This window comes from Pleurodeles waltl, chromosome 9 (assembly GCF_031143425.1).
Source record: "Pleurodeles waltl isolate 20211129_DDA chromosome 9, aPleWal1.hap1.20221129, whole genome shotgun sequence".
In the NCBI taxonomy this organism is placed as follows: Eukaryota; Metazoa; Chordata; class Amphibia; order Caudata; family Salamandridae; genus Pleurodeles; species Pleurodeles waltl.
Genome location: NC_090448.1, coordinates 1013948443 through 1013975064, shown reverse-complemented (window position 1 = coordinate 1013975064; position 26622 = coordinate 1013948443). Strand labels below are relative to the sequence as shown.

Below are 26622 nucleotides of genomic sequence, written 5' to 3'. Positions count from 1 at the left end.
TGAGTAAACCTGCCCCAGCCAAACCTCACGCCAAAACCATGAAGGCCCAGGGGACGCCACCGCCAGCAGGCCATGGCTTAACCCGTAAACTCGGTGACCAACCATCGGCACCGAAAAAGGGCACGCACGTGTCAAAGACATCCGACTCCGGTCGAGATACCGGCACAGAGTATACTCGGCACCGATATACTGGCTCCGACCAAACTCGACACCGAGATACTGGCTCCGAGCAAAGTCGGCACCGAGAGATCGGCACCCCGAAACCGAAAAAGGTGGCTTCGGAGCCGAAAAAGACTGTGGAAAAGGTTTTGGTGCCGAAACACCCAGCATCGGAGCCGAAACAAAGTTCTTATTCCGAAGAACAAGGCCTTTCTGCACAACTACAAGGCCATAAATTTGGACAAGAATTAGAGATGGTGGAGCCACACTATACACAAAGAAGGCTCCATATTCAAAAAGAAACAAGGAAAATAAGAACTCTTCACGCTATTAAAATGAAAAGGAAACTTGCTTTCCAAGACACAGAGAAACAGCCAAAAGCAAAGGTGGCGAAAGAAAAAACTCCACCACGTTTTTCGCCACAACCATCGCCACAGCACTCACCGCAACTATCACCAATTGCAACACACCCTATGATGCAATCTCTAACGCACACAGGGATGACCCAGGATGACCCAGATGCACGGGATCTATATGATGCGCCAGTATCTGACAATAGCCCAGACTGCTACCCGGCAAGACCGTCACCACCTGAAGACAGTACTGCTTACATGCAGGTGGTGTCCAGAGCAGCTACTTTTCACAATGTAGCACTGCATGCTGAACCTTGACTTTTTATTTAATACTTTGTCGTCAACACACAGCCAGTACCAGAGTCTGCCGATGTTACCAGGGATGTTAAAACACGCAAAACAGGTGTTTCAAGACCCTGTCAAATGCAGAGCCATTACACCTAGGGTGGAAAAAAAGTACAAGCCTCCCCCTACGGACCCTGTGTACATCACGCAACAACTAACACCTGACTCAGTGGTAGTAGGCGCAGCACGCAAAAGGGCAAACTCAGACTTCGGGGGATGCTCCACCACCCGACAAAGAAAGTCAAAAGTTTGATGCAGCGGGGAAAAGAGTTGCAGCACAAAGCAGCCAATCAATGGCGCATTGCCAATTCACAGACTTTATTAGCAAGATATGACAGGGCTCAATGGGATGAAATGCAGCATTTTATTGAACATCTTCCCAAGGAGTTTCAAAAGTGTGCCCAGCAAGTGGTGGAGGAGGGCCAAAGTATCTCCAACAACCAGATACGATCGGCAATGGACGCAGCGGACACAGCCGCCAGGACTGTGAATACAGCGGTCACTATTCGGAGACACGCATGGCTCCGCACCTCCGGATTTAAGCCAGAGATCCAAAAGGCTGTGCTTAATATGCCTTTTAATGGACAACAGTTGTTTGGGTCGGAGGTGGATACAGCTATAGAGAAGCTAAAGAAGGACACTGACACGGCCAAAGCCATGGGCGCGCTCTACTCCCCACAGAGCAGAGGCACCTTTAGAAAGCCACACTTTAGAGGGGGGTTTCAAGCCCAAAGCACAGAACCCTCCACCTCACAAGCCAGACCCACATACCAGGGCCAGTATCAAAGAGGAGGCTTTCGGGGACAATATAGAGGTGGACAGTTCCCTAAAACCAGAGGGAAATTCCAAAGCCCAAAGGCCCCACAAACTAAACAGTGACTCCAATGTCACGAATCCCCAACACATAACACCAGTGGGGGGGAGACTCACAAATTATTACAAAAATTGGGAAGAAATAACCACAGACTCGTGGGTCCTAGCCATTATCCAACATGGTTATTGCATAGAATTCCTACAATTACCACCAAATGTGCATCCAAGAACACACAAAATGTCCAAACAGCATTTGGATCTATTACAACTAGAAGTCCAAGCGTTGTTACAAAAAGAGGCAATAGAACTCGTACCCAACCATCAGAAAGGAACAGGTGTTTATTCCCTGTGTTTTCTACTACCCAAAAAGGACAAAACTCTGAGACACATCTTAGATTTCAGAACACTAAATCTTTACATCAAATCAGATCACTTTCACATGGTAACACTTCAAGACGTGATCCCCTTGCTCAAACAACAAAACTACCTGTCAACATTAGATCTAAAGGATGCGTACTTCCATATACCCATACATCCTTCACACAGGAAATACTTGAGGTTTGTAATCCAAGGAGTACATTACCAATTCAAAGTGTTACCATTCGGGATAACAACAGCACCCAAGGGTATTTACAAAATGCCTTGCAGTAGTAGCGGCACATATCAGAAGACAGCACATACACGTATTCCCATATCTAGACGACTGGTTAATAAAAACCAACACTCCGAAACGGTGTCTTCAACACACAAAATGCGTCATAGAAACCCTTCACAAATCAGGGTTCTCAATAAACTACCTAAAATCACACTTACAACCGTGTCAAATACAACAATACTTAGGAGCGACAATCAACACAGAAAAAGGGATTGCCACTCCAAGTCCACAAAGGGTACAAGCATTCCAAAATGTAATACAAAGCATGCACCAAAACCAACAATATCAAGTAAAATTAGTGATGAAACTTCTAGGCATGATGTCTTCATGCATAGCCATTGTCCCAAACGCAAGATTACACATGTGGCCCTTACAACAGTGCCTAGCAACACAACGGACACAAGCACAGGGTCAACTTCAGGATCTAGTGTTGATAGACCGCCAAACGCACACCTCGCTTCAATGGTGGAATCCTATAAATTTAAACCAAGGGCGGCCCTTCCAAGACCCAGTGCCTCAATACGTGATCACAACAGATGCTTCCATGGTAGGGTGGGGAGCACACCTCAACCAACACAGCATCCAGGGACCATGGGACACTCAGCAAAAACAACTTCATATAAATCAACTAGAACTACCAGCAGTGTTTCTAGCATTAAAAGCATTTCAACCACTAATAGCCCACAAACACATTCTTGTCAACAATGTATTACCTGAACAAACAGGGAGGCACACACTCAACACAGTTGTGTCTCTTAGCACAGAAGATTTGGCATTGGGCGATTCACAATCGCCTAATAGCGCAATACATACCAGGAATTCAAAACCAGTTAGCCGACAATCTCAGTCGAGATCACCAACAGATCCACGAATGGGAAATTCATCCCCAGATACTACAAACCTACTTCCAAAACTGGGGAACACGGCAAATAGACCTATTCGCAACAAAAGAAAACGCAAAATGCCAAAACTTCACATCCAGGTACCCACAGCCTCACTCCAAGGGCAACGCGTTATGGATGAGTTGGTCAGGGATATTTGCTTACACTTTTCCCCCTCTCCCACTCTTTCCGTATCTAGTAAACAAATTGAGTCAAAACAAACTCAAACTAATACTAATAGCACCAACTTGGGCACAACAACCTTGGTACACAACACTACTAGACCTGTCAGTAGTGCCTCATATCAAACTAACAAACAGACCAGATCTGTTAACTCAACACAAACAACAGATCAGACATCCGAATCCAGCATTGCTCAATCTAGCAATCTGGCTCCTGAAGTCTTAGAATTCGGACATCTAGACCTTACACAAGAATGTATGGAGGTCATCAAACAGGCTAGAAAACCTACTACAAGACATTGCTACGCAAATAAATGGAAACGATTTGTTTATTACTGTCCTAATAATCAAATTCAACCATTACACGCGTCCGCGAAAAACATTGTAAGCTACTTACTACACTTACAAAAGTCTTAGTTAGCTTTTTCATCCATTAAAATACATCTCTCAGCAATTTCTGCCTATCTGCAAATTACACATTCAACTTCACTATTTAGAATCCCAGTCATAAAAGCATTTATGGAGGGCCTAAAAAGGATCATTCCACCAAGAACACCACCAGTTTCTTCGTGGAACCTCAATATTGTATTAACACGACTCATGGGTCCACCATTTGAACCTATGCACTCTTGTGAGATTCAATACTTAACCTGGAAAGTAGCCTTCCTAATAGCTATCACATCTCTCAGAAGAGTAAGTGAAATACAAGCCTTTACCATACAGGAACCCTTTATACAAATACACAAACATAAAGTGGTTCTACGCACAAATCCCAAATTTTTGCCAAAAGTTATATCACCATTCCACTTAAATCAAACGGTGGGACTCCCAGTGTTCTTTCCCGAACCAGACTCTGTAGCTGAAAGAGCATTACATACATTAGACATAAAAAGAGCACTAATGTATTACATTGATAGAACCAAACAAATTCGCAAAACAAAACAATTGTTTGTTTGTAGCTTTCCAAAAACCTCATGCAGGGAATCCAATATCCAAACAAGGCATTGCCAGATGGATAGTTAAATGTATTCAACCTTGTTATGTTAAAGCAAAGAGAGAACTGCCTATTACACCAAAGGCACACTCCACTAGGAAGAAAGGTGCCACCATGACCTTTGTAGGAAATATACCAATGACAGAAATCTGTAAGGCAGCCACATGGTCTACGCCTCGTACATTCACTAAACATTACTGTGTGGATGTGTTCACAACACAACAAGCCACAGTAGGACAGGCAGTATTACGAACATTATTTCCAACAACTTCAACTCCTACAGGCTAAACCACCGCTTTTGGGGAGATAACTGCTTACTAGTCTATGCACAGCATGTGTATCTGCAGCTACACATGCCATCGAATGGAAAATGTCACTTACCCAGTGTACATCTGTTCGTGGCATGAGACGCTGCAGATTCACATGCGCCCTCCCACCTCCCCGGGAGCCTGTAGCCGTTATAAGTTGATAAAAATAAACTTGTACATTTGTAAACTTGTAAATATAACACTTTTAATCACATTATGTACATACATACTTACTCCATTGCATGGGCACTATTACTATAAACACAACTCCTACCTCACCCTCTGCGGGGAAAACAATCTAAGATGGAGTCGACGCCCATGCGCAATGGAGCCGAAAGGGGAGGAGTCCCTCGATCTCGTGACTCGAAAAGACTTCTTCGAAGAAAAACAACTTGTAACACTCCGAGCCCAACACTAGATGGCGGGATATGCACAGCATGTGAATCTGCAGCGCATCATGCCATGAACAGATGTACACTGGGTAAGTGACATTTTCCATATATAGATATATCTATATAGTTATGTATATATATAGATATGTCTATAGATAGATAGATATAGCAGTTGCAGCTTACGTCTTCAAAGCAATGCACATACTTCAACTGATGCGTAAGTCTTGTGATTATGTTTCTGCTAGAAAAGGATCTGACTTTTGTCTAGTGGCAGTTTTGATGCCATAAAGTAGTGCAGAAGGTTTATATGCCTACTGAAAGGATCAAAACTGTATTATATGTGAATAGCTGAGTGGATTAGTAAAGACAGCCATTACCTGCGCTATAATACAAATGAAATGTATGTGTGGGGGGGCTATGAAGAGATGAAGGGCACTTTTGCTGGGTGGTAGTGAGGGAATCTGAGGAGGAGGTCATGGGAATGGGAGCACCAATAATGATTGTTGGACTGGGCGCTAGAGGCGCTATAGACTGTGATGATTGGTATGTGACAAGGTGAAGATATATTGTTTCTTTTTTGAGTGTCTTGAGAGAACATGCTGATTGAGGGAAGAAGCGAGGTAAGGTGACCGCTTCTGTTGTAGGTCTCACCCACCAGCAATTTTGTGACTGTCTATGTAGGCTAGTGTTTTAGAGCAACAGTTTAGCCAGTAGCAGAGATGGCATCTCATTGGATGAGTGCTGCTCAAGCCCTAACTCTGGTTATAGAGGACAGCGCTGACATAGGCTCAGAGACCAAGACAGCAGATACTGAGACCGCATCTGAGGGATAGGGCAACGGCGCAGACTCTGGGAGTGATTTTTCAGTCAGAGTCCCATTCGATAACTCCTCTTCCAGTGATTATGAGGGAGGTGATGAGGACAGTCCTGCTGTCCCTTCGCAAGCACAGTCTGTGCAGCAGGACAATAGCAGGTTAGCCCAACCCAGAGAGCAGGTGGATGTGGCGGTAAGCACAGAGAGAGTGCTCTCTTGTGAGCTCCCCATTTCAGTCCTGCCCCAAATTCCACCACCCAAATTGTATTGTGGAGACATCAAAATTATCTATCACAAAACAAACTGGTGTTTGTAAGGCAGGCATCTGCATTTTTGGTCCTGGGCTCGGCGGCCTTATAGGGAAACATACCAAGCCCAGACATTTCCGGAAACTAGACATCTGGGAGAGTCCACAGACGTGTGACTTGTGTGGATTCCCCAAAGATTTCTTACCTAGAATACCCTGCAAAGCTGAAATGTTGAATAAAAACTCGATTTTGTCTTGCATTTCTGTTACACAAACTACAGAAATATGCTGGGATCCACAAAATTCCTACCACCCAGTGTTTCGCCACCTGTCCTGATAAAAACGCTACCCCACTTGAGTGCCTGTACCTAGTGCCTGCATCAGGAATGGATCACCCCAGGGTCAACAGTTGCCCTCATGTAAGGAATAGCATTGACCATTGTGTGATCTATTCCTGTCGTGGGCACTAGGCCCACCCACACCAGTGAGGCACCATTTTTATCAGGAGACTTGGAGGAACGTTGGGTGGAAGAAAATTTGTGGCTTCTCTCAGATTCCACAACTTTCTGTCCCTGAAATGTGAGTAAAAAGTGGATTTTTTTTTTTGGGGGGGGGGGGGCAAATTGAGGCTTGCAAAGGATTCCGGTTAACGGAACCTGGTGAGAGCCCCTCAAGTCACCCCATCTCGAATTCTCCTAGGTGTCTAGTTTTAAAAAATTCACAGGTTTGGTAGGTTTCCTTAGGTGCCGTCTGAGCTAGAGGCCAAAATCCACAGCTAGGCACTTTGCAAAAAAAAATAAAAAAAACCAGCTCTGTTTTCTTTGGCTTTGGGAAAATGTGATGTGTCCATGTTGTGTTTTGGGGCATTTCCTGTCACCAGCACTAGGTCTACCCACATAAGTGAGGTACCATTTTTATCGGGAGACTTGGGGGACACACAGAATAGCAGAACAAGTGTTATTGCCCCTTGTCTTTCTCTACATTTTTTCCTTCCAAGTGTAAAACACTGTGTAAAAAAAGATGTCTATTTGAGAAATGCGCTGTAATTCACATGCTAGTATGGGCACCCCTGAATTCAGAGATGTGCAAATAACCACTGCTTCTCAGCACCTTATCTTGTGCCCATTTTGGAACTACAAAGGTTTTCTTGATACCTATTTTTCACTCTTTATATTTCAGCAAATTAATCGCTGTATACCCGGTATAGAATGAAAACCCACTGCAGGGTGCAGCCCATTTATTGGCTCTGGGTACCTAGGGTTCTTGATGAACTTACAAGGGCTATATATCACCACAACCAGAAGAGTCCAGCAGAAGTAAAAGTATATTGCTTTAGAAAATCTGACATCGCAGGAAAAAGTTAGAGTAAAACAAGGAGAAAAATGGCTGGTTTTCTTTTTACCTCAATTTCAATAGTTTTTTATTTCAGCTGTTGTTTTCTGTAGGAAAACCTTGTAGGATCTTCACAAATGACCCCTCACTGAATTAAGAATTGTCTACTTTTCAGAAATGTCTTGCTTCCCGGGATTCAGCATTGGTTTCACACCCATTTCTGTCACTAACTGGAAGGAGGCTGAAAACACAATTTTTTTTACAAATTGGGTATGTCCCAGTAAAATGCCAAAATTGTGTTGAAGAATGTGGTTTTCTGATTCAAGTCTGCCTGTTCCAGAAAGCTGGGAAGATGGCGATTTTAGCACCGCAAACCCTTTGTTGATGCCATTTTCAGGGGAAAAATCCACAAGCCTTCTTCAGCAGCCCTTTTTTCTTTCTTCTTTTTTTTTAAAGAACAAAATATTTGCTGTATTTTGGCAAATGTCTTGGTCTTCTTCAGGGGAACCCACAAACTCTGGGTACCTTTAGAATCTCTAGGATGTTGGGGAAAAAAAAGCTTGGCTTGGATAGCTTATGTGGAGAAAAAGTTATGAAGGTCTAAGTGCAAACTACCCCAAATAGCCAACAAAGGGCTCAGCACGGGGGCAGCTGCTAAGGTGTTAAACCCCTATGGCAGGGTGCATTATACCACAGGTGAGGGCATAGCTGCATGAGCAATATGCCCCTACCGTGTCTAAGTCCATTCTTAGGCATTGTAAGTACAGAGTGGCCATATGAAGAATATGGTCTGGGAGTTTGTCCAAACAAAATCCAGCGTTCCATAATGGCTACACTGAACACTGGGAAGTTTGGTATCAAACGTCTCAGAATAATAAACCCACACTGATAACCGTGCTGGATATATTGAAAAAATGCAAAATTTTACCCAATCCTTCAGTGCAGGACTGACTGGTGTGTGCCAACCTGCCACTGAGAGACGAGTGTCTGACACCCTGGGATGAGAGCCTTTGTGCTCTCTGAGGCCAGTCCCCTGGAGGCCAGAAACAAAGCCTGCACTGGGTGGAGGTACTTCACGCCTCCCCCCTGCAGGAACTGTAACACCTGGCTCAGGCCTGGTGTTACAATGCTCCCAGGGCACTCCAGCCAGTGGTGCTGAGCTGAAAACCCCGCAGAGAAGAGGAGACAACAACTGACTCGCCCCAGCCCTACAGGCCCGTGTCCTGCTTCAAAAAGCTGCAAGAAAAGAAGCAACTCGTTCTACAGGACCAGCGACCACTGAAGAGCCTCCAGGGGACTGCCTGCATCACCAAGGACCAAGACATTCCTGTGGACAGCGGACCTGTCCAACAAGAGGATCAAGAAACCAACTTTAAAGGGACTCTCACCTCACTCCAGAAGCGTGAGTCCAACTACTCTGCACCCGACGCCCCCGGCCCGTGTCCAGAGAAACCAACTATCCAGAGAGGACCCCCAGGCGTCTCCAATGACGTTTCCACCCTGGGCTGTCCTCCCGGCACCCCCACGATGCCGCCTACAGAGGGAATCCCAAGGACCCCCCCCCCCCCGACCGCGACTGCCCAGGACGAAGATATGCGACGCCTGGAGAAGCACTGCACCCGCAGGCCCATGAGAAACCGACAACTGGTGCAACAACGACCAGCAGAGGCCGCCCTCACCCTTGCCCAGTCGGTGGCTTGCCCTAGAGGCCCCCCCGTGCCCTGCCTGCAGCGCCTAAGTGACCCTGGGGTCCCTCCATAGAGTTCTGTTGAGAACCCAATGCCCTGCTGGCACACTGCACCCAGCCACCCCGTGCCGCTGAGGGTGTGGGTTTTGTTCCTATTTGGGGCCTCTCCAGTATTCCTCCAACCCCCCTTGGTCTGCCCTCTGACAACGCGGGTACTTACCTGCGAGCAGACTGGAACCGAAGTACCCCCCCCCCCGTCTTCATAGGTGCCCATGTTACTTTGGCTCCTGTTTGCCCTCTGCACCTGACCAGCCCTGTGTTGCTGGTGCTGGGGGTTTTGGGTTGCCTTGAATCCCCACGGTGGACTACCTATGCCCTGGAGACTGAACCCGTAAGTGTGGTACTTACCTCAGAAACTGTACTTTACTTACCTCCCCCAGCAACTATTGAAAATTGCAGTGTCCACTTTCAAAATAGCTTTTTGCCATTTTAAAGAAAACTGTGTACAATATTGAATCTATTCAAAGTCCTAAGTATTACTGTGCAAAGTACCTTTGCGTGTACTTACCTGCTAAATGAATCTTGTGCTTCTAAAAATAAATTAACAAAAGAATACTTTTCTATATAAAAACCTATTGGCCTGGAGTTAAGTCATTGAGTGCGTGTTTTCACTTATTGCTTGTGTGTGTTCATCAAATGCTTAACGCTACCCTCTGATAAGCCTAACTGCTCGACAACACTACCACAAATAGAGCATTAGTATTATCTATTATTGTCTCTGTCTAGCCTCTTGGGAAACCCCTGGACTCCGTGCACACTATATCTCATTTTGATATAGCTTATACAGAGCCAGCTGCCTACAGTACCCCTAAGGTGATACTGTTGAAATTGCTTTGTATGCCAAAGGGGAAAAAACTTGTTGGCAAAATGTCATATTGCAATCAAGTGACTTAGTCCTGTTCCCCCAATGTATGGTGACTGGCGTAGGGTTTTCTCCAATTGGGCAGTGGCGAAGGAGGTTAGGATAAAACATGTACAAACCGATGCGAAGCTAGCGGATGACATAGCGGCTTGGACACAGATGCTGCAAGATCTTAGAGCACCAGGTACCCGGCCAGCTGCTGTAGGGGATGTATAAATTAATTGGAAATGCCTAACCCCTGTTGTGATTGAGAGAAGTATGGATGGCCGGGAGAAAAAAATAAAATTATATGTCCAAAAAAAGTCACAAGGACCATAAACCATTAAGCTCTACAGGTCTTTATCCGTACTTTTAAACAATACCTGTTTGTGTGCTATTACTTTGCACTTAAATATAAATAGTATATATGCAGATCTATATAGAATAATATGCTGTTTATTACCAATATTGAGTCTTGAAAGGGACCTTTACTTTGTACTCATACTTGTGTGTATTTCTTAATGTATTTAACCAAAATCAGGATGGAAGCTATTATGTTTGTACAGTTAGGCAAATCTGCATCAGAGTCCTTTTAACTCTTAGAGTTATTGCCATACGCTGCATAGTAGTAATATTCAACCTGAAGTAGTAAAATGTTTTATAATGTCAGTTTTGCTTTACTTGGATGATAAATCATAAATTGACCTTTACATTATAGTAATGTATGAATGCACAGCCGCTCCAAATATGTTTGGATTATGTTTATTTTCACTAGCATGGCATACATGAGGTTTTTGAATCATTAGCATTTGAAATGGCAGCACAAAGAATTTAAATCTTGTCGTGCTGTTTCACTAAACACACTGTTGCAAAAGGAATGGAATGCTGTCATCTGTGCTGTCAAAATTAAGATTTGTTTCTGTGTGTTTGACAATTTTACTCTGCTGTTTTGTAGGGAGTTGTTGGAAACAAGCCTTTTGTTAGTTGACAAGTGTTCCATGCTTACTATGCTCCACTCCATTCTTTCTTTCAGTCCTCCTCATGAAATTCCTCATAGAGACCTGATTCAGCTGGCAGTAGATGAACTTTTCTGTTCCAAGTTGGAGCTATGCGAGGAGTACGGGTAGGTGTTTGATAAAAATGCTGTTATTATTGTGTTTAAATGCTGACCACTTTAAAGAGGATTTCAGTTGCAAACTACATTTTATGTTCATCTGGCAATCTTTTACTGCCAGTAACTGATATTAACCACAAGGCTAGTAAATGTAGACTTTCTTTGTTCAGTCACTTTAGAGCAACATAGTTGGTAGTGCAAGTTAAAGTCTGTGATTCATCACATTGATACGTTCTCAGTCACTGCCTCCCTCCTCCAAAAAAAGAGCCCCAGGGCTAGGGTTTCTAAATCCCTGTGCAAGGAGGCAGTCAATGCACCAAGATGAGTAATGAATCCTATTGGACTGAAGCCCATACCCAACCTACTCAGCAACACTTTGCTGGAAGTATTTCTGGTAACAAATCAGTCCCGCAAGATTAGTTCAGGCACACCACACCCTCTTTTGTTATTGAATAACAAACTCATAGTAGAACGAAGAAACAGGTGAGGTATTCTAAAAATATATATTTAAAAAGCCTAGCGGATAAAAAATTTACTTGAACCTCACGGAATGCATTAAGAAATGCAGCATTGCATGTTATGTTCATTGGAAACAGCAAGAACATTTCCAACACAGCAAGTTCGAATATCCTAACACTCTAAAGCAATTTCTAGACACTGTGCTAAATTATAGCAGAAGCAGTCAAATAGAAAGCCGGTATTCTGAGTTTTAAACAGAGCGCCCTCTGTACGTGTTTTTACTTGAAATATAGCTACTCGGCTATTCTCTATTGCTGCGTTGTCTTGGAAAGTGATAAAACCGTGCTAAGCTGAAGGCCACTTCTCTGCACTGCTTCCTGTTTGGCCACTGACTGCATGACCTTTCTTTGGCTTGATAGTACTAGCACCTACTCTCTCTAACCTATGGTCAGATACCTGGGTTTTTATAGTGCATGATCACCAATCATATTTTCATTATTATAAGACAAAACTGTAAACACTAAATTCTCAACAAGATTAAACTAGACGGAGATTGACATATTGATTATATTCTCCTATAACTAAATACAATATGATGTCAGTCCCAGTGTTCAGGACACATTGACTCCATTGCCCCTTTAGGTAATGTACACTTAAACACACATCATACACTCTGTTTTCGTCTTATGTCTGTATTCATAACCTGTTAACTTGTTTTTTGTTAAATATATATTTGCTAACCATACACCTGAAATTATCAAAGTTTTGAGGGCTTGTAGCTTTGGGTTGACCTATTTCCAGAGCATTATGTAGAAAGCGTGACACTTAATTTTGGGCATGCACATGGTAGTAGTAGTGCCTGTAAATGGGATCCTTAACTTTAGATTTGAGCAGGATATAAAGAACATCAGTTCATCCTCTGTCTATTTCTTAAGTGTGCAGATATGTAACACACTGGTCATGTTATCAGCCCCCCGGAAGGTATAACATATTTGCAATTCCTGGAATAAAATATGAAGCATAATCCCTCATTGTGGATACTTTCACAGAAACAGGTTTTCTTTTTATTTGTCATTTCAGGTTTTGTATATTTCCTGTTGCATAACATGTCTCAATCAACATTGTAAACCTCCTTAAGTTCAGTAACTGCATAGTTAGTGTTAGTGTAAAACACAGAGGAAAAAAAGAAAACCTAAAGTTAACAGTGGTTTACATATTTTAGCAGAGACTTCAGTGCTAATGGATATAATTCTATTAAATGTCTTGATTTCCGACACTGATTTTAGTTTAAGCTAAATGATTCTCTAGTCTGCTGCTGTTAGATTTCACGTAGGAAGGTACTACCTGTTAAAGAACACCACATGGTCTTATATATTTTGGGGCTTAAAATATTAGAGCTTGTGTAGCAAGCTACAGTTAACAGTCTGACCTTTGGGCAGACACTCTGGGGTATACAAATATTCCCTTTTGGTGGGTGGGTGAGAAGGGTTAAGGATCCGGATATCACATAGTTGTGATGTACCTGGTAGCGTATTAATAGAGGTGTCTGTGGTGTTGTTGCTAAATTATTTTATCTTGGATCCATTGTTTGCCTGTAGAGCTGTGACCTTTCCCCAGTCAATGTAATCTTCCTCTTTGCTGAGAGGGCTGTTTCAACATACTGTCTTATTGTTAGGTCAGGGGCTGGGGTATACCCTATCATGTCTCATTAAGGCAATCATAGAAGTTAAGTCACTGGCAACATTTGCCAACTTCTATAGTTCACCCAGTATTAACTTTCCAGTATTTCATAGTAGAAAATTCAAAGGCCAAATGCAGAAAGTTTACAACTAAGTTGCTACTACTGGATCGGTTAGTATTTGGCCTGACGCTCTTTGCATGTGCTGTTTGGCTTAGTGTATATATGTAAAATACATAGGAATATAGGATGTATCAAAGGTTTTTACCCATTGTATGTCTATGGAAAAATGGGTTCATACATATGGCCCATAGTTCTTATCAGTCAGCACCAATACAACCTTTGCTAGTATGTTATATCCTGTCCACAATCTTTTACCTAGTGTTGCCTAGCCACCCCTTTTCCCCAAAGCATTTCAAGGATAACACCTTTATGGATTGCATTAATGTGCCTTGTTGGTTAGGTTTCTGTAACATTTCTGTAAGTGTATTGAGAAAGGTGGGGTACTTCTGCCAAGTCTACTGATTATGTTCTCAGTGTATTACTGAATCTGTAATGTAAAAATGTCTAGTTTGTTTAATTGACTTTTCTTTCTTTATATTTATCCAACGTTATGAATGCATCATCACAAAAAGGTCACCCAGAAGTGTTTGATTACTGTTGGCAAGTTGTTTAGCCTTTGGCTCCTGAGTAGGGGGCTAAAATGGATTATCTATTAGTGGGAGTTGTGGATAATGGAGCATTTGAGGCTTTGTTTGCATGCTAGTTTCCATCACACATGTATGGTGCAGCATACTATATCCATCTGTGCTATTTACCCTAGTGGTGGCATAATTGCTGTGGTTAATGGATGGGTGTTGGCAATTTACTCTTTCTCTACTATCAAATGCAGTAATTTCCTAGTTTCATAGTCCAGAAATGTGCATATCATATCTGTGCTGGATAGAAGTAGCATTCTAGACCTGACACTGAGGTCATCCACTTACTATGGGCATGTTAGTTTCCCACCTGATTCAGAGCTATTTCCTGGCCCAGGCCAGCCAAATCTGTTATCTTTTTCTGTCAAAAAGCATGCTTTGGAGTGATTGTGTTGCCTACAAACACTTATAGCAATTTGAGAATATAACTTTCTTAATAGCAATGTGGCCTGCAAGTGGCAGTAGTAAGTTGATCTAGGTTCTATCTTCTGTTAATTTGTCTGTTCCTGGGCCATAGTTCTCGCTAAATATAATTCCTGGGTCTTAATGGCGTGTCAATTGCAAGGGATATTCTAGTGCTCTCAGTTTGGCTTGTATGAAACCGGATTAGCTAGGATTTACTCCTGGTTATTCAGTGATGAATGGCTGTTGTCGAAATCCCATTAATATTGATCAAAACAGTTGGATTTGTATAAATAGAGGGCGATCCATTCCATCTGTTCCCTGCCTATGCCAGGGCAGCCGTTTGTATATATCTCCACTCAAGGGAATTAAAGACTGTGAATCTATGGACCAGGTTTTCCTCAACGGGCAGCCTGGATATAAAGTCAGCCTCTTAACTTTGGCAGTCTTCAGTGACATTATAAATGGCATTCTGATGAGTGTCTCTTGTTCAGTTAGTGGGCCTAGTGAAGCCTTGCCCTGTAAACCAGCTGAGAAGTACATTTTAGTCCACAGATATTTGTGTGATAAGCTTAGACAGAGGGGTATGAATCCTTGGTCTTCGCACTGTTGAAACTTCTTTGTGGGAATTTACAGTTGCTTCATGGCAAGTTATGTAACTTGTGGGGCTACCTATCACACAGGTATCAGGATTACATATTGCTATATTACAGCAGCCTTTAGGGTGCCTGCACAAAGTATAACGTTTTATGCAGCAATGATCTTTGTTCCATAAACAACTAGCCCTCCACTAATGACCAGTCGAGCATTGTCACCTTGTCCTGATCAAAATTCCTCCTCTTTGTGGCTCTGAAATAATTGGTCCACATCTTCAGTTTCCTTTAGTGTTAACGAAAGGCACCCTCTAATATGCCTATATCTATGTATAACTTTGTTACACAGAGATTCTCTGGATTACTGTCAGTATATTTGTCTGTGCCCTTGTTGCCTAGACCCCTGTTTATGTTGAAGGTGTCCAGAAAGTCCAATGTCTGTCTATCCCCTTTCTGTGGCTGTGATTTTTTAGGCGAAAAGCTGTGCGCTTTCGGATCATTCCCCTATTTAGATCAGCCTCTCGGATTACCCATCAACCCCCATTTATTTGTTTATGCACAAATATACTTTCATTAGAGAACTTGAAAATTGACTAAGTCTTCTGTGCTTGAGGTGTCCAGTCCCTTGAGTAAAATGTGCCTCTTTACTTATGTAACTCCTGTGCAGCAAACAGCAATGTCATCTGTTATGGGGTTTCTGGATCTGTTTCACCCAGTACTGCAAATTAATGCTTGCTGGTTATCAAGGTACAAGTAGTTATGCTGAGATGTAGCCTCTCTCCCTCGATAGTTCTTTTTGTGTGAATGCCACTTTCTTAAATATAATCTTTCTGTCATTTCTCCACAAGTTATTGACTGCTCTTTTCTGTGGATTGACTTGCAGTTCACGGTTAGTCACAGTGATCCACCTTGCCTTCTTCCATGTTCATTTGGAGCTGCTGGCAATGTAGCATTCAAGAAGGATTCAATTTATTTGATTAGCACATATGATTCTCTTAAGGGGGCAAAATAATAAAGATGGTTTTGCTTTCCCTATTCTGTTTTTCTATAGAATACACTAAGAATTTTAAAAAATAGTTTTAAAAAGCTCTCTAAATATTCTGTCGGTAGATCTGTGCTGGAAGGGGTGGGAGTAGAGACACCATAGGACTGGCTTTAATGGTTACCTACGGTCTGTACACTTTGCACTGCTCAACCTATGCTTCAAAAACAAAACACCTATAAGGGGAGCAGGGGTACGGGGGGCAGAAGAGTCCTATCAGGCGTCATTGCTACCGCAGCTTTATCCACCTGTGCTAAACCATTACTTCAGTTACTTGACAACTACAGTGTCAAAATGCTCTAGTCCTGGTGGTACTCTCTTGTGGTGTTGAATCCGGCACCTCTTGAAAGCTGTACCAGCTGACAAGAAGTACCCTATGGTACAGAGTAGGGGAATGCTAACTGTGCTTCTTTGTGCAGCCAGCACTTGATTGCCAAAGGTCCTGTTGCAGTCTCATGTAGACAGACTAAGTTGGTACTCAGCAAACAGTTGACTCCTCTTATTCAATTTGTCATTGCAGTGAAAGGAAATGCAGTACATTCACAAGGTCAAGCTGTGATCTGTCCAATCTGATCACAGCATACCCAGTAGGTTGTCTGAGCAAATCCTACTGTCCACTTAGACATTTACAGCAAGTATGCAGCTGTTTTTGTGTGTGTGTGGGGTGTAAGGAGAGAGTATAATTTGGGGGTGGGGCTAAGATGGCAGCTGGACATTATCAGCCTTTTTGAGCTTGAGCACTGGGTAGGACCTTTATTTGGAACCAATTTCCTCTGCTCTTTTATGGCTTCGTAACCAGAAAACCAGAGTTCAAGTGGAGACGATTCCGCTTCTGCTTTCAAGGCATCAGTGGAGGCAGAAAATCTCAGCAGCAGAACCCTGCACAACAGGATGTAGATGGGTGGCGTGTGGTGCCACAGTGGCATGCTCTGGAACACAGAGCGCAGTGTTCTTGAAAGGTGCAGCAAATGAAAGGCCACCTTCTGGTGCCAATGTAGCTGTAATGCCAAGCACTACTCTGATGGGATTATGCTGCATATCTGTTTGAAATAACTCTGTTCGATGGCATGTGTAGCTGTAGATACCCATGCCTTGCAAAAGTCCACCATCTACTATTGGGCTCGGAGTGTTATGAGTTGTTTTTCTTCTAAAAAGGTTTTTGAGTCATGGGATCAAGTGACTCCTTTTTTCGGTAATACTGCACATGGACATCGATTCCTTTGTTGGATTGTTTTCTTTTCACCATTGGGTTCGGATGCGTTTCCTCTCGCTCCGGGACATCTTGACTCGGTATTTTCAGAACTTCTTCTAACTTTCTATAAACATTGTGTTTTTCCACTCTTAGAGTCGATCCGATTGTAATCGTCTGGGTCGATTTCACACCCTTAGGAGTGACCTCGCCCTTTTTGGGCCTACTTCCACACATTATAGTTGAACAATGTTCGGCTAATGGAACGTAATCTGTTTCGATTCTGTCCTCTGTGTCACCCAAAATTTCCCTCTACTGATGAGCATTTGGTGTGCAATCTGGGCCTGTCTCCAGAACACAGAGAAGAGACCTGTGATGTGTGTAGATCGTTTCGATCCAAAAAGACTCTTCAAGACCGATGAGCGCGTCGAATATAGATGGCGTCCAAGTTGTCGGAACACACACCCAACATCTTTGGAGGAGAACATGCGCAAGAGGATGTAGGACAGCGTGTAGCCGTTACCATTGCGGATTCGGATTGAGATTCAGATGTCGACAGCCAATCCATCCCACCGGCGCAGTACGTGAGTACACTAGCCCCGTCACACCAAACAAAGACAATTAAAGACTCCTACATCGGTCTTCAGTCCTCCACTGCCTTCGGGCCGTGGTCAGACTCGAAAAATACCTTCGGAAGACCAACCCTCTGGTTTAGTACCGAAACAAAAGACCAAAGTGCATTCGGCATATACTAAGCAGACTGCCACATCTGTTTCAGTGCTGAGCCAAAAATCGGACTTTTCCACCTCTGAGCTGGAAAAATTAACAGCACTTTTGGAGCTGACATTTTCGGTCTGAGCCAAGCATTCTGTATCTAAACCTTTGGAATCAAAAGCTGCCAGTAGAAAACATTCTCCAGCTAATGAGGAGTCATCGGAGATGCAACCTATTTTAGAGGTTATGGATTCTTAACAGCGAAAAATTCATATACACAAAGAAACAGGAAGGATCATAGCCGCTCCTCCTCCAACAATTAAAAGAAAACTGACTTTTCAAGAGACTTTAGATTCTGGGCCTCCACCTTTCAAAGTCCTTAAACAGAAGTAGAAACAAAAGGCGACGTAACAACCTCAGCATTCACCACCACATTCTCCTTCCATTCCTTCTACTCCACCACCACCTTCACTTACCCATTCAACACAGTTCTCTCCACATACCTCATCTACATCACCACATAGGGATGATTTAACTGATCCTCAAGAAGAGGTGGACCCATGGGATATATATATGACACAGATCCCAGTCTCCCTAATGACCCAGATTTATACCCAGAGAGGCAATCTCCCCCCTGAAGATACCACTGCTTATAATCAAGTTGTAACCAGGGCAGCTGCATATCATAATGTACAGTTACATGATGTTTTTTGTTTAATACTTTAACATCTACTCACAAAGGGTACCAGTGTTTCCCTATGCTTCCAGGCATGCTTAAACATGCTGAAGACATTTTTAAAGAGCCTGTAAAAGCAAGGATCATTACACCCGGGGTTGATTTAAAAAAATCAAAAAATACAAACCTGCACCCTCTGGTCCAGGTTTTATTAGGGCACAAATACCAACTGATTCTATAGTGGTAAGTGCAGTAAGATAATGAGCCAATAGCCAGTCTACAGGAGATGCTGTTCCTCCTGACAAAAAGTTGAAAATTTTATGCAGCAGGTAAGAGTTGCTATTCACGCTTCCAACCACTGGAGGATTGCAAAGTCACAAGCACTCCTTGCAATCAATCAATCAATCATTAAATTGATAAAGCGCGCTATGTAACCGTTAGGGTTTCGAGGCGCTTGGGGGGGGGGGGGGGGGGGAATCGCTGCTATCGTTCGAAGAGCCATGTCTTGAGGAGTCTCCTGAAGGTGAGGAGGTCCTGGGTCTGGCGTAGTGAGGTCGGGAGTGAGTTCCAGGTCTTGGCGGCGAGGTGGGAGAAGGATCTGCCGCCAGAGGTCTTTCGCTGGATTCGGGGGACGATGGCGAGGGCAAGGTTGGCAGAGCGTAGTTGGCGTGAGGGAACGTAGAAGTTGAGTCTGATGTTCAGGTAGGTGGGTCCAGTGTTGTGTAGTGCCTTGTGTGCGTGGGTGAGGAGTTTAAAGGTGATCCTTTTGTCCGCGGGGAGCCAGTGGAGGTCCTTCAGGTGGTGGGAGATGTGACATCGGCGGGGTATGTCGAGGATCAGGCGGGCGGATGCGTTCTGGATGCGTTGGAGTCGTTTGATGTCTTTTGTTGGGATGCCTGTGTAGAGTGCGTTGCCGTAGTCGAGTCTGCTACTGACGAGGGCTTGGGTCACCATCTTTCTGGTTCCTGTTGGAATCCACTTGAAGATCCTGCGGAGCATGCGGAGGGTGTTAAAACCGGAAGAGGTGACAGCGTTGACCTGTTTGGACATGGTGAGAGCAGAGTCGAGGATGAAGCTGAGGTTTCGTGCGTGGCTGGCTAGGGTGGGTGCGGGGCCCAGGGCGGTGGGCCACCAAGAGTCGTTCCAGGCCGAGGGGGTGCGACCAAGGATGAGGACTTCCGTCTTGTCGGAGTTAAGTTTCAGGCGGCTGTTGCTCATCCATTCGGCAATGGATTTCAGTCCCTCGTGGAGGCTGGCTTTGGCGGTGAGAGGATCTTTGGTCAGGGAGAGGATGAGCTGGGTGTCGGCGTAGGAGAGGATGCTGAGGTTGTGCTGGCGGGCCAGTTGTGTGAGGGGGGCCATGTAGACGTTGAACAGCGTTGGGCTTAGTGAGGAGCCTTGGGGGACGCCGCAGATGAGGTTGGTGGCTTCGGAGCGGAAGGGTGAGAGTCGGACTCTCTGGGTTCTGCCGGAGAGAAAAGAGGAGATCCAGTTGAGGGCTTTGTCTTGGATACCGGCTTCATGGAGGCGATTTAGTAGGGTGCGGTGGCAGACCGTGTCGAAGGCAGCGGAGAGGTCTAGGAGGATGAGGGCTGAGGTTTCGCCGTTGTCCATTTGTTGTCTGATGTCATCTGTGGCGGCGAGGAGTGCAGTCTCTGTGCTGTGGTTGCGTCTGAAACCGGATTGGGAAGGGTCTAGGATGGAGTTGTCTTTGAGGTAGTGGGAGAGCTGTGCGTTGACGATCTTCTCAATGACTTTCGCTGGGAAAGGGAGGAGGGAGATCGGTCGGAGGTTTTTGAGGTCGTTGAGGTCAGCCTTAGGTTTCTTGAGGAGGGGTTGGATTTCTGCGTGCTTCCAGCTGTCCGGGAAGGTAGCGGTGTTGAAGGAAAGGTTGATGATCTTGCGGAGTTTGGGGGCGATGGTGACGTCAGCTTTGTTGAAAACGTGATGTGGGCAGGGGTCAGAGGGAGATCCTGAGTGGATGAAGTTCATGGTCTTTAGGGTTTCGGCGTCGTCTACTTGGGTCCAGGTGGTGATGCGGTCGGCGTGGGAGGAGTTGTTGGGGGTGGGGTCTGGCGGAGGTATGATAGGGCTCATTGGGATCAGATGGAATACTTCTTACAATATCTTCCACCGGAACATCAAAAAAGGGGGCAACAAATAGTGTTAGAAGGGCAGGCTATTTCTAATAATGCAATTGGATGTGCTACTGATGCAGCTGATACAGCTGCAAGGGGAGTCAACACCAGCATAATCATTAGGAGACATGCATGGCTTAGAGCTTCAGGATTTAAGCCAGAAATACAGCAAGCCGTATTAAACATGCACTTCGATAAAGAACATTTATTTGGGCCAGAAGTTGATACCACAATAGATAAGCATAAAAATGACTCAGAAACAGCTAAAACTAAAGGTGCATTAAACGCCACACCGACTAAAGGCACTTTTCGTAGGCCACAATTTAGGGGTGGTTTCAAACATCAGCCACAGAACCATCCACCTCACAACAAAGACAAGAGCCACACTTCTTATAACAGAGGTTCATTCAGAGGCTCTTATTAAGGAGCTAGTTATAGAGGAAGAGGTAAGTCAGCCTCTCCCAGAGTTTCGTCTACCTTAACAAAACAGTGACTTCTTACAAATCCCCACATAGCATACATCTCCTGTGGAAGGAAGACTGGTAAATTTTTACCCACACTGGTACAACATTACCACAGATCAATGGGTTCTATCAATTATCCAACATGGCTATTGCCTAAAACTCATCTCCATTCCACCAAACATTCCCCCTCGTTCACACAGACCTACTCAGGAACATCCCATTTCATTAAAACAGGAAGTACAATCACTACTACTCAAAGGAACCATCAATATAGTGCCTATATCCCAACAAGGATGCAGAGTATATTCACTATACTTCCTCATACCAAAGAAAGATGGTAATCAAAGACCAATATTAGACCTCAGACCCCTCAATCTATAAATTTCAGAACACTTTTATATGGTCACTCTACAAGACATTCACCCTACTACAAAAACAAGATTAGATGACAGCATTAGACCTCAATGATGCTTATTTTCGCATTCCCAATACATCCAGCACATTGAAAATATCTTAGATTTGTCATTGCAGGAAACCACTACCAATTCAAAATGCTACCATTCAGGGTAACAGCACCAAGGGTGTTCACTAAATGCTTAGCAGTCGTTGTAGCATTCCCCTGGAGACAACACATGTCTTCCCATATCTAGATGACTGGCTCATAAAAGCCAGTACAATTCAAATTTGTCAACCTTATACTCAATATACCATAGACATCCAACACAATCTAGGATTCACAATCAATTACCACAAATTTCACCTGAAACCATCGCAGATACAACCCTATCTGGGAGCAATTCTGAATACTCAATCAGGATTAACATATCCAAATCCAGTAAGGATCCAAGCATTTCACAATCTCATATCTCAACTACAATACAACCACACTTATACAGTAAAACTAGTGATGAAACTATTGGGAATGATGACTTCATGCATAGCCATAGTCCCCCAATGCAAGACTCCACATGAGAACACTACAGGAGTGTCTTTCTCAACAGTGGTCTCAGGCACAGGGTCAAATTCAGGATCTAGTGTTGTTGGACCGCCAAACTCACTGCTCACTGCGATGGTGGAATTACACCAACCTATCAAAAGGGCAGCCCTTTCAGGACCCTGTGCCTCAGACCACAATCACAACAGATGCATCACTAATGCAGCTCATCTCAACAACCTCACTATACGGGGGAATGGGACTCAATTCGACAAACTTATCACATAAACTACTTTAAATACTAGCAGTATTCCTAGCACTCAAAGCTTTTCAGACACAAATCACACACAAAGTAGTGTTAATAAGGACAGACAATATGACCACAATGTATGATCTCCAAAAACAGGGGGAGGGGGGGCACTCATCTCAATTGTCCTTTTTAGCACAGACCATGAGGAACTCTGCCAGTAATTGAATGTGATTGTGTATCCCTGGAAGATACTCTGCAATTCACAATCCGCTAGCGGACCTCTTAAGCAGTCCACAAATAGGAAATTCACCCACAAGTGATTCAACAATACTTCCAAATGTGGGGGACCCCAGACATACAGACATAGATCTTTTCGCCACAAAAGGACACGCAAAATTCCTAAGCTTCGCGTCCAGGTACCCAAACCCTCAATCCAAGGGCAGTGCTCTATGGATGAACTGGTCAGGAATATTTGCTTACGCTTCTCCCACTAATTCCATCTCCAAAAAAAATAAAAATGAAACAAGCCTTACTCTCCTTATGATATTCATAGCTCCCACATGGACATGTCAACATTGGTACACAGCGCTATTGGACCTGTCTGTAGTACCACATGACTAGCTGCCAGACAGAACAGATTTGTTGACTCAAAGAAAAGGACAAATCAGACATCCAAATCCCAGCGCACTCAACATGGCGATTTAGCCCCTGAAGTCATAGTTTGGCTACTTATAGCTTCCATCTGAATGTATGGATATTCGAAAAGAAGCACGCAAACCAACAACTAGACAATGTTTCACAGCTAAATGGAAACGTTTTGCCTCCTATTGTCAACCCAAAAATATTGATCCACTTAAACCTTCAGTACAATATAATATCTATTTGCTACACTTACAAAAAGCAATACTGGCATATTCATCTATTAGGATTCATTTAGCAGATATCGCTGCTTACATTTATGGAAGGTCTTAAAAGGGTTATTCCATCAACAGTTCCTCCAGCCCCTGTGTGGAATCTTAACATTGTACTCACAAGACTTATGGGACCACCATTTGAACCCATGCATTCTTGTAAAGTTGCTTTCCTAGTAGCAATCATTTCTTTAAGAAGAGTTAGTGAAATTCAGGCGTTCCCTTTACAAGGACCTTTCTTTCAAATTCATAAAGACAAAGTAGTTCTTAGAACAAATCCAAAGTTCTTACCAAAGGTGGTTTCACCTTTTCATATCAATCACTCAGTGGAATTGCCAGTTTTCTTTCCACAGCCAGATTAATTTGCTGAAAGAGCTCTTCACACCCTTGATGTTAAAATAGCCCTCATGTATAATATAGACAGAACAAAACATTTCAGAAAATCCAAACAACTCCTTGTGGCATTTTCAGAACCTCACAAAGGTAATCCGATTTCAAAAAATGGATTAGCCAGATGGATAGTTAAGTGTGATCAAAGTGCTATCTTACAGCTAAAAAAAAGACAGTTACCAGTAACTCCTAACGCACATTCCACTAGTAAAAAGGGTGTTTTTCAATTATATTCTTAGGGAATATACCAATGGTAGACATATGTAAAGCTGCCACATGGTCTACACCACACACATTTACTAAACACTACTGTATGGATATGTTATCTTGCCAACAAGCAAATGTTGGACAGGCAGTACTTAGAACACTTTTTCAAACTACTCCAACTCCTACAGGCTAACCACTGCTTATTTTGGGAGGGGACTGCTTTACAGTATACAAAGCATGTGTATCTACAGCTACACATGCCATCGAACTGAAAAATGTTACTTACCCATTAGACATCTATTCGTGGCATGTAGTGTTGTAGATTCACATGCGCGCTCCCTCCTCCCCGGGAGCCTGTAGCCGTTGTAGTAAAATATATTGTAAATATGTATATACATTGCATGGACATCTTTTTCTTTTACATATATATAAATATACATTTCTACACTATTTACTTCACCCTCCTGCGGGAAAGCAATCTAACAAAGGACTCGATGCCCATGCGTAGTATTACCGAGAGGAGGATGCACTCGATCCTGTGACTCGAAAACCTTCTTCGAAGAAAAACAACTTGTAACACTCCAAGCGTCCGCTTCAAAGAACTTTGACACCTAAACTGGCATTGCTTTATTCAGCTACTTCATGGAATAAGCTCTGGCATGCGTCACATTAGAAAAGCAACCCAGGGGACCTGATGACAGTAATCTCGAGCAAAATCCGTCGTTTGTTCCTAACATTTCTTACCACCACATCTGTCTACTGGAAAGTCAACTATAAAATGCAGGTTGCATGTGAAGCGTCTAGGTGCAGATACAGGTTGGAACATGCAGTGTGGCTTGTGACTGGTTTTACTTTGAGCTGTGCTTTTATCTAGGAAGAATATCTGAGGAGTCAACAGACATGATGGGACTAAGACAACAACCCTAGTAGAGGTAAAGATGGAAAAGTGAACGTGTTAGGGCATTTGCAAGAGGATAATAGGGTGGGACAGTACATGGAATGAAAGAGGGAGAACTTACTGAAACCACCAGTCACCTCTACCCTGCGAGGGTTAGTATGAGATGGTTGCGCCAGTATCCAACTTCAAATTCCCAGGATGGGGTTGTGCAATGGAAACCTTGCTAGGCGTCTCCTGTAGTCAAGCAGCCAGAAAACAAGTACATAGAAACTATGTAGGTCAGTGTGAAGCCAGTCCACTGAGCACAGGGAGATTAATAGGAAATTTAGGTTTCTTCTGGACCATAACATGATCCTAACATACCCTGACACACAAACATTGGGCACCTCGCCATTAAATGTTTCACTACCAATCGGACATGGAAACATTCACAGCAGGAAGAGGTTGAGATGTGGGAGAGGAATTTCAAAGGGAAGTAATAGGAGCAGATGGGTTACACAGAGCTAGGGATGCCTGAGGGATTACACAAATAGCCAGGGATGTCTTAAGGAAGAGGTTACACAGTTGGCCAGTAGTGGTAGTGGGATTGCAGTGGAAGACGGTGATGACCTTTGAGTTCATGACTAGAGATTGAAAGACCTTGATAATTTAAGGTTGGCGGGTACATGGATTAGGCAGAGGGGAGACTGGTGTGAAAGACATGGGATTAAGACATGGAACCACATTGCTGGCAGGGGGCCTGGCCAGGTAGCAAGTGAAGGCATGGGGACTTGGCAGGGTGGTAGAGTTGTTATATTGATAGCTTGAACAGGACAGAAGTGAAGTTTACACTGAGAACAAAGATGGAGTTAAGTAGATGGAAAGTAGAGGAATGGTAGAGTTTTAGACGTAGCAAGAAAAGTGAGGAGAGTTGGAGGTGGCTAGAGCTGGTTGCAGACCTACGTGTGGAGCAAGAGAGCAGAGATGCCAGAAGGGAGTTGGAGATCTGTGTGTTTTTAGTCAGGGAGCAGAAAGGAGAGGATTGGACTCAGAACTAGAGATGAGATTTTGGGCAGGGAATTACAGAAGGAATTGGTCTTATATGGGGCTGCACGGAAAACAAGATGTTGAATAGTTTGGGGGTTCACAGAGGGATTTGCAAGCCAGCAAAGGAGTTGGGGGGGGGGGGGGAGTATTTAACAAGGTTGATGCATGAGTTGAGGGAGTAGAGTTTGATACTTTTGTGATGTGTGCCTAGAGAAAACATTGCTATAAAGCTTACTACATTAGTGCACTCTCACTTTGTACTCTGGCTGCTCTCACTTTGTAATCTGGCTGCTGTCCTGTGTCGTGCCTCTCAAGAGAGGTTTGCGATCTTGTTGCTCCTGAGTAGAATGTCTAACGGGACCCAATCAGGTAGTCACTACGTTTGCATGTGACTTCTTTCCAGTGGAAGAAAAGCTTTCGTCTTGCCTGTTTGGGGGTGAAATCATAGCTCCATGGGCTCATTTAAAGGAGACCATCCTGGGTTCTAGAAGTAAAAGACAATTTGAACAAAAAGGAAAGACACAGAAGCCCAGTGAGGAGTTTGAACCCTGAAAGCAACACATATACAAGTTTAACAGATGTGAGTGGACTCCTGAGGCTCATGATATTTTTCACTCCAAACAGAAAGGAAAGCAGGAATCTTCAAATCTGTCACACTCGCTCCCCATATCCATTTTTAGTAAGGCCCCTTCCATGCAAAGTATGAGCAAACTAATTAGCCTGTATGCATCCTTTAAATACTTGCCTCTACCACTATACATTTCACGTTTCCCTGG

The 26622-nt window shown here is 43.7% G+C and overlaps 1 protein-coding gene across 2 annotated transcripts in view; it reads left to right on the top strand.

The window, feature by feature from the left end:
• Positions 1-26622, top strand: part of C9H14orf28 (chromosome 9 C14orf28 homolog) — a 142959-nt gene that overhangs the window by 80654 nt on the left and 35683 nt on the right. For both annotated transcript variants that reach the window (XM_069208627.1, XM_069208626.1), the window contains exon 4: positions 11097-11186. In XM_069208627.1, coding sequence (XP_069064728.1) covers positions 11097-11186 — 90 coding nt within the window. The remainder of the gene's footprint in view (positions 1-11096; positions 11187-26622) is intronic.